This window comes from Neodiprion pinetum, chromosome 3 (genome assembly GCF_021155775.2).
Source record: "Neodiprion pinetum isolate iyNeoPine1 chromosome 3, iyNeoPine1.2, whole genome shotgun sequence".
NCBI lineage: Eukaryota > Metazoa > Arthropoda > Insecta > Hymenoptera > Diprionidae > Neodiprion > Neodiprion pinetum.
The window spans coordinates 2,815,425-2,823,409 of NC_060234.1; the positions used below are offsets into that span (position 1 = coordinate 2,815,425).

Below are 7,985 nucleotides of genomic sequence, written 5' to 3' on the forward strand. Positions count from 1 at the left end.
GATTCTCCTAAGAAATGCGAAATTATGCCGATGTTACGTTCCACGATTGTAAGAAGCTACGGTGTTTTTTTTTTCCACCAGACATATTTTCGTCCCGTTCTGCGCTGACCATATGAAAGCAATCTTGAAAATATATGCGCTGTCTACAACCCATGTGGAGATTTTCACACTTTAAAAACTGTGCTTTAGAATGTGCGCTCAGCACTGACCTAGGAACGCGGCACTAAACATTTCTAAATGCGAATAATGGTAAATCCAACGGGCTTTCATATGGTCGGAGAACGCGATTCGTTCTTAGAGATGGCTGTGCAGGTTTATTAATATCCGTAACAGGAACACACCTTATCTTACACCATGAAGTAATTACTTCGTGTCTTACCGGTCTTACCATTGACTTTCTTTATAAGCCTATGTGTCTTACACCATGCAAGGCATTTTCGAATCTAATGGAATTGAATTAATGAGGTTCGGTCCGCTAGATGGCGACAGCATTACGAGTCAGAACGGCGCTCAGAAGCAATAAGGGTCACAATCTGATTGGCGCTTAGTAATCAGGGTCCAATGTAATTGGTGCTTTATGGCACTTTTGCTGAAGCAACGTCATTTTAATTTTCCCTTTATAGTCACGCCTCTACTCTTAATGTGTTCAACAAGCTATGCGATACCGCATGCAATTTATCGATTACATTCCGATAATTTAAGGATCCACTGGTCTTCCTGATCTAGAAATGTCAACATCCCTCGTGCGTAAGAGTCTAGACATTTTGGGCTGTGACGACGACGACGTGAAACGAGGTAAATATGTGTCACCCGTGTCAACTGACACAACCTAACCTAACTTAACTTGACTTAACTGCCGGATTCACGCTCGTGAAAAATATGAAATATATACGACGTTATCATCATTCCAGGCAGAAAGAGAAGGGCGAAAAAAAGCGAAGGCGTTCTGGACTTGATTCCAGCAAATCAGAGGATACATAACAACAAGAAGGGTAAAAAAGGTAGGCTGTCTCTCAGTGAACGATAATTAACCAATGAAAAAAGATTCGCCAAGTATATCTACAATTGTTCTGAGGATGTTGTAGAACAAAACATTTGTCCAAGTCGGTCTAAAAAGATTGGGATTAAAGAGGCAAAGCTCAGACTGAGCACGAAGATTGATGAGACAGATAAAAATATCGAGAGGCTACTTCTGCTTAGCGGTAATCGCATCGATCCTGAGACTTCGGAAAAGGTATTTTTCTGAAGCTTTTTATATTTTAAAAATTTGTTTCACAAACTGGCGTGAGGTAATATTGCAATTTTTCAGCATCGATGTTTCCTTAGAAATATTGATATTTAATTCAAGTGTTATTGTAAGAAGCATTTTATAGCATTTTGTTTTGGTTTTGCAATACAAATACTACATGTCACCCTTGCTATTCATATATTACAGCTTTTGAAACGGGCTTTGAAGAGACGTTATGTTCTGAAAGAAACTGAGCCTGCAGAGTCTGAGCAAACTGCGTTCACCGAAGAAGACTTCAAACAGTTTGAGAAGGAGTATCAAGTAGCATAACTGCAATAAGCCGTCTGTTGGATCAGGCGATAGGATGCTCAGTAGCGATAGAGTAAATGGTAAAGTGATCCTTATTTTGGCTTTCTGTTTTTTCGTTTATTATACAATCTGGGTGATAGGATTGCCCTTCATCGACGATAGTTGGCTGAGGTCGTTTTTTTATTCATCAAATATAGCTCTCATCGTACCAGCTGTATCAGGTCTCTTGTTTATTGGGGGTTTAGTATTGTTTACGTTATATCACGTCAGACCCTACCTTCAACATTGCAATCGAACAAAGTAATGCAGTGACGCGTTCGTCAAGTAGCAATAATTTATTATTATTCGGTGGATTGTACCTGCATTGTTGATTGGGGTAGAATTTTTCAGCACAAGACATCAAAGAAAAAGGAAATGAAACAAAACAAACATACATTACGTAATTGAGTTACATAACACGTGCATACGTATGCGCCCATGAACCAACTGCCCTGAGATAGCTGTATGCAACTTAAATTAGTATCATCGTATTCTTGGATTAGTATCGGAGTACCATTTGTTGAATAAGTGACCAAGTTTAGCGTCTTCGTTTACTTTATTATCAAACTGTGGTGGTGGAATAAATTGTTGGTAGCTTCATATTGGTATTCTGGTTTCAACAAGTGAGACGATAAGATTACTTCGCGAAATATAGAAAAATAAAAATAACTACGATGAGCGACTGGCTGATTGTTGGAATATCCGGAGTTACGTGCAGCGGGAAAACGACTCTGTCTAAAGAAATAAATGCCAAGTTAACCAACTCTGTAGTTATAAGTCAAGATGATTATTTCCTACCGACAGATAGCCCACGGCACACTTTTATACCTGAATTGAATCATATTAACATGGACATAATCAGCAGCTTGGATATGGAAAAAATGCACAATGACATATTGCAAGTAATTCAGGAGTTTGAAACGGGAAATGGCGATGGGAACTGTAGAACTACTAGGAGAGTATTGATCGTTGAAGGATTTCTCATTTTTAGCTACAAACCAATATCAGATTTGACCAATTTAAAGTATTTTATTACCCTTGACAAGGATGAGTGCTGGAAGAGGCGAGAACTTCGCACGTACCTTCCACCAGACGTTCCGGGTTATTATGAAAAAATTGTATGGCCAGAATACTTGAAACATAAGTCAGAAATAATAAATGACAGTAGTTTGAGCGAGGTTAAATTTATCGATGGATCAAGATCAAAAAAAGATATATTCGATGAGGTTTACAGTGCAATTAAGTGCCTAATGTGTAAAGAATGTAGCGAATGTACACAGAGCTTGTAGAGTTCCTCATGAAATTATAGGTGGATAAATGATGATTTGTATTGTTATAATATAAATAAAAAGAAAACCTACAAGTTTTCCTTAGAGCGCAATTGAATAAATACATTATCGAATGTGCATTCAATAATATATGTCATTTTACAGTTTTCCTTAAGGATTTGTCCTTCTGACCGTGTTCCTCGTGCAGTGATTGTTAATCACCGATCCAAATATCCTTGCAACGACCTAAACTCCTGCAGCAAAGTAATCAGCAACAACTTTTTTGAGACTTTTCTCATCGAAAAGATGCAACTAACGGATGCTTAGATTACATAATTCTACAAGAAAATTTGTGAGTCAAAATTAATACTTTCCATTTTTATCTCGAATATTACAAGTCACAATCAACATTCGTTAACTTGGGCAATGACTGAATCAGTATTTTGTAACTTGTAATTCTTCCGTTTCCTGTTGCCGCTTTTGGAAAATAACATTGACTTCACAGTGAATACAGAATAGCGAATTTACTGCACTATGCTTATTAAATATTATTTCGAGTCAGTGAATTCACAAATTAACGTTGACTAGATAAATACCTGCTATAAATATTCAGAATATCTATTAAATATATTAGTATTGTGCCTTGGTACGCATTTATTGATAAAAAAATTCAAATTCCGAATAAATACCAGAAATGGTGAAATAGGTAGTTATCGATTGTTAACGAAAGCTGACGTATAATAGAATTCGTTGGCAACTTTAAATAAAGCTTATTTCAGAAAAGCCAATGCAATTTTAGTTTAGAACTTAGAATCTAGTTTTATTTGCAAAAACAGTTTTTAGTTGCAATAGAAACAAAGGTTAGAAATAACATTCCATACTTAGAATTCATCCGTAGATTACAAGACTTATTTTTACATTTAACACACCGTAGTTTCTAAAGACAAATAATTGGTAATTGCTGTGACAATTTTTAGTACACTATATATCAATTAGGCAGTTGTATTATCAGCGATGAGGTTTGTAAAAAGTGCGAATAATAGTAAACAAAAAAATTTGCTTTACAAATTTGTTTAATTATGGTTAACTGAAATGAGCTTTAACATTTTCTTTCCTTTTCTCGATGTGGCTTTTTGAAAATGATTTTTCCCTTCTTTTTTTCCATTTTTTGTTTTGTTGTTTTTTTTTTTTTTTTGTTTTTGTTTTTGTTTTTTAATAAAGATAACGCACGATCATGGTATGTTACATGGAGTAAGTGCTATGTTTAGACTGTCCTTGGGTATTGGTTACATTGGTATGTACGGGACCTGTCAATGGCTCATCTTGATCTACATGACAGCACACTTTACGCACATATTGAGGTGCCAAAAGCACTTCTTCCTCCATCTCTAGAACCCGTTTATCGAGCTCCGTGCAAGCTTCCATTTCTTTTTCAAGCCTGGCAAGCATTTCGGGTGAGTTATACTTCTCGGGATCGTCGTGAAACACGACCATTCCATCTTTCTGATTGATCGTTGCAAATATCTCGCCGTCTTCAATCTGAAAAAGAGATTATGCAGCCGCTTAGTAAAGTTGCTTAGCCGCAAAGCAAAAATGACGTGAGTGGCCAATCGAGCATGCTTCTCACCATGTTTAGAATATATTGCTCAGCCTCAGTGGGCCCGGGAAGTTGTGCCCTGCTAGCAACGTCCGTAAGACTCAGGGTGAGGAAAGTTTTGGTGAGTCTCTGTATGTTCTTTTTGTACAAGTAGCGTAGGACTTGTTTCACCAATCCCCAGTTGTGATCTCTGACAAACAGCTCTTGGTGCTTGGTCATCACGGTGTTAACTTGTGCGCAGCTATTGGTCGAGTAGGCCGTCGCGATATCGTGATACCCCTGACTCAGTGGCTTGATAAACCTGTTAACGATCTGACTCGCATTCTTTGGTATGGTCACTATTTTACCATGAAGAATCAACGACACCAGCATGTACTTTTTGTACGCCTCCAACATTATGTGGCTCACCGACATCGCAGGGGTCGTTATGCAGACCTCGAAAAAGTACAAGGCTCGATTGTAGTTTTTCAACGCCGTGTATATCATTCCACCGTAATAATAGTATAGCAAAAAGTATTTTGCATCAAAATGTCCACCCTCTTGACTTATACCGGTTATATCAGTATCCAAAAACTCTAGCGCAGGCTTGAAACACTTTGAGAGTAAACACAGCTGGCACAAATCTGCGTGTATAGATGTCAGCTGGCTGTCGAACAGCTGTATTTTTCGTATTGCTCTGCGCAAGAGGTCGACACCTCGCAGAGGCATTTGCAGGTCTATCAAGAGTTGGCTTAAAAGGTGGCATAATTCTGTGTCTGAAAAAATATACGCCATATGTTAATCATCGATGACGATATATCGTAGAAGCAGCTAAATAGTGACCAAGAATGTAAAAATTATCACATGTATCCGGGGCGAATCTGACTTGCTCCCCGTTGCATCCTACGATGAAGTCTTGGACCTGATTCAACAGCGGCTTGTAGGCATCTGGGTTGTTTGCTCCGTTGGCATTTGGCAGGGAAAGTTTTACGCAGAGGACGGCTAGGATTCCCAGTGAGTGTTGCTGTAGGTCAAGTGTTTCTAAGACATTGTCTAAATGTGGCCCGTTTCTTGCGAGCGTGGTCGTAGATTTATTGATAATGTCACAGAGCTCTCTGAAGTTGCCTGCGAACATGAAGAAAAGAATTTTTAAAACGCGAGGACAGAATAAAGAGCAAAATATGTAATTTTTATTTTCTTCAGTTTTGCTCGGTAGAAACTTCGAAATTTTTCAACCGGTGGGTCAAATTCTACCCGACCGGTGTTCAAAAGTTCAGATTTCAATTTTCCGATCACCTATCGCTGTTTCACAGGCAAAAAACGATCATGCGATTAGCACTATTGAGGTTATGTACCCGGTTCTCTCAATTCTTTGTTCTAATCAAATTGGCTCCTACCTTGCGTTGAGAGCGTACGGACATTATTTACAAATAGCTCGAGTGACGATGCCATTAGTGATGATACTTTCATCATCAATATCAAGTAACGTATTTATATTTACAACGTTTATTATATTTCTTTTCAAATTATCGGAGCCAGTGACGTTTTGAAACCTTCTACGAACACTCAGACCGCTCTGAAGCTCTCGCAGTTCTTACAGAATTCCGTCAAAGGGCTAACTTCATGATCCTTGCTCGTCGATCAACGGATCAGTCAGCTTCGGACGTATTCGGTCGGCAAATATTTTTTTCGCTTTTTTTTTTTTTATCGTCTCTTCAGTTTCCTATGTTTACTCTATTTACTGACAGTGTAAATACCGCTGACACACGAAATGACTTTCATCGGTAACGTTACCGACATGTTTTTGTGCTCGAAATTTAGTTCCAAGAATCTGATCAGAGTGAACGTCGCTGCTGCAGCGACGCTACTTTCAGGCTACTCACAGAATTCTGGGATGCCGAAGAGTTCAAACGTGCTCGGCTCGTACCATGTATTTGGATTTGTTCAAATTTATACTCAATTTAATGGTTCTTCCTAATTAACTCGATGTGTGGGGCTGGCCTTGGTAAGTGATTGTCATGCAAACAGTTCTAAGTCACCGAGAAGTTTGTTTTCACCCGGTATGCCTGTAACTTGTTGTTTTTTTTTTCAATGGTGAACAAATAACGCTAGCGATTTGACTGTTACGTATACATCGCACCGAAGTCTATATTGGATTCTCCGTAACAGTCTCGTATGCTGTACATAGGGCTTTTCGAGCTTCTCAAGTGGTAGAAGTGATCACTTTTATTGTGATCGTGGTCTTTTTTGAAAAATACACTTGCATCGACGTGACGATAAATCACCCTCGGTTATCTACAGGCAATCTACTTTTTACAGTATTATTATTCAGTTGTGGATGTTTCTCCAAAGATTGCCGCATTATTTCTTTTAAGCAAAGAAAAACGAGAATCTGATTTGTTTACTGGTTGTGTTGTTGAAATTTGAATTTAGCGCGTAAATTAGTGATTCAACATGGCTGACCTTGCCACTCTCTGCAGTTAAACAATCTCGAATCAAGTCAAGTCAGTGGCGCCTTCGGCAGACCAACAACACGCGAATCGATTACTAAAAACGACTGTGGCGTCGGTAAGAATGATTTTTAATAATGCAATCTGTAAGCTTAGCGTAAATAGCTGAATTCTATAATTTGTTAGATGTATAAAAATTTGCTATAACGTGAACAGTTTTTCAGCACCTTTTATTCGCGCATTTAGGGGTTTTACTCTTCTTCTCCGTTATTGGTTGAACGAATTTGTATAAAAACATTGTATTTGGTTTACTCGACGTTGAGATTTTGAGTAAAAAAAAAAAAACGTTAGTTACATCGAAAGTTTATTCGAATTTCTACACGTATCACACGTTTTACTTTATAGATCAAGCTTCTATATTACCGTTCACCAGGATCCTACAACTTAGGGTAAAACGTATTCGGATTGTTACATAAACGAGAGCTAAATTGTTTAATTTCAAACGATTATCAATTCCATGAACTAATCGAGTTGAAATAACATTTCAAACATGTCAGATTATAATCGATAAATACCAAACGAACGAGTCAACGTCACGTTCAAGTGTTGTATGGTGCATATTATGCATGTGTTGTAAGAAAAATTAACAGATTAAAATGAAAAAAAAAAAAACACTTGAAAATCTGCGATAATGACGCGCGACTTGGAGTTGCGGTCCTTCCAAGTTATTATACGACTATATAATGATATCGCGGTACTCGATACATTACACGAGAAAGTAAACATACGTCAATGGCGCATGTAAGTAATTCATTTACCTACCTTTAGGAATAATATAATACGCGACTGACTACGTCAAATGGCTCACGCATTAAATTTAAGTACTCACCGCGACATTACACTTTGCATACATCTTTCAGGTGTGAATGTCGTGATTTCGGTAATCAGAGTCAGTAAAGGAAATCGTCGAAGATTCTTATTGACCCATCAAATTATATTGCTGTACAAGCCGTGACAATGAAAATAATAGGGATGAAGTTAACAATAAGTTAGTTTAAAAGTATCATACGCATGTAATATTATTTGTATCGCATTTCACTCGATTTAACTGTTAC

General features: G+C 37.8%; 3 protein-coding genes across 5 annotated transcripts; 2 read left to right on the forward strand and 1 right to left on the reverse strand.

Annotated features, from left to right (window-relative positions):
• Positions 1-133: 133 nt before the first annotated feature.
• Positions 134-3,662, forward strand: LOC124214188 (active regulator of SIRT1). 3 transcript variants are annotated; one of them, XR_011176727.1, is made up of 5 exons: positions 134-795; positions 912-1,001; positions 1,086-1,234; positions 1,436-1,617; positions 3,010-3,662. XR_011176727.1 is itself a non-coding variant. In XM_046616352.2 (4 exons), the coding sequence occupies exons 1-4, from the start codon at positions 729-731 to the stop codon at positions 1,556-1,558; spliced, it is 429 nt and encodes a 142-aa protein (XP_046472308.1). In that variant the 5' UTR covers positions 135-728; the 3' UTR covers positions 1,559-1,705. The 3 variants fall into 3 exon arrangements, 1 of the variants encoding a protein (XP_046472308.1); XR_011176726.1 differs by lacking the exon at positions 3,010-3,662 and adding an exon at positions 2,381-2,486; XM_046616352.2 differs by lacking the exon at positions 3,010-3,662 and having other exon boundaries at positions 135-795; positions 1,436-1,705.
• Nrk1 (nicotinamide riboside kinase) lies at positions 1,840-2,994 on the forward strand. Its single transcript, XM_046616350.2, has one exon. The coding sequence runs from the start codon at positions 2,251-2,253 to the stop codon at positions 2,863-2,865; it is 615 nt and encodes a 204-aa protein (XP_046472306.1). The 5' UTR covers positions 1,840-2,250; the 3' UTR covers positions 2,866-2,994.
• A 298-nt stretch (positions 3,663-3,960) lies between the features above and the next one.
• On the reverse strand, positions 3,961-6,109 carry CSN3 (COP9 signalosome subunit 3). Its single transcript, XM_046616346.2, has 4 exons — positions 5,818-6,109; positions 5,285-5,545; positions 4,472-5,196; positions 3,961-4,383 (listed from the first exon to the last, which is right to left on the reverse strand). The coding sequence occupies exons 1-4, from the start codon at positions 5,891-5,893 to the stop codon at positions 4,087-4,089; spliced, it is 1,359 nt and encodes a 452-aa protein (XP_046472302.1). The 5' UTR covers positions 5,894-6,109; the 3' UTR covers positions 3,961-4,086.
• Positions 6,110-7,985: the final 1,876 nt, after the last annotated feature.

Coding starts and splice junctions, on each gene's coding strand:
- LOC124214188 (XM_046616352.2), top strand. CDS start 729: ATGTCAACATCCCTCGTGCGTAAGAGTCTAGACATTTTGGGCTGTGAC. Junction 1,002..1,085: donor CAACAAGAAGGGTAAAAAAG/GTAGGCTGTCTC, acceptor AGGATGTTGTAG/AACAAAACATTTGTCCAAGT. Junction 1,235..1,435: donor ATCCTGAGACTTCGGAAAAG/GTATTTTTCTGA, acceptor CATATATTACAG/CTTTTGAAACGGGCTTTGAA.
- Nrk1 (XM_046616350.2), top strand. CDS start 2,251: ATGAGCGACTGGCTGATTGTTGGAATATCCGGAGTTACGTGCAGCGGG.
- CSN3 (XM_046616346.2), bottom strand. CDS start 5,893: ATGATGAAAGTATCATCACTAATGGCATCGTCACTCGAGCTATTTGTA. Junction 5,197..5,284: donor CAGATTCGCCCCGGATACAT/GTGATAATTTTT, acceptor ATATTTTTTCAG/ACACAGAATTATGCCACCTT. Junction 4,384..4,471: donor AGCAATATATTCTAAACATG/GTGAGAAGCATG, acceptor TCTCTTTTTCAG/ATTGAAGACGGCGAGATATT.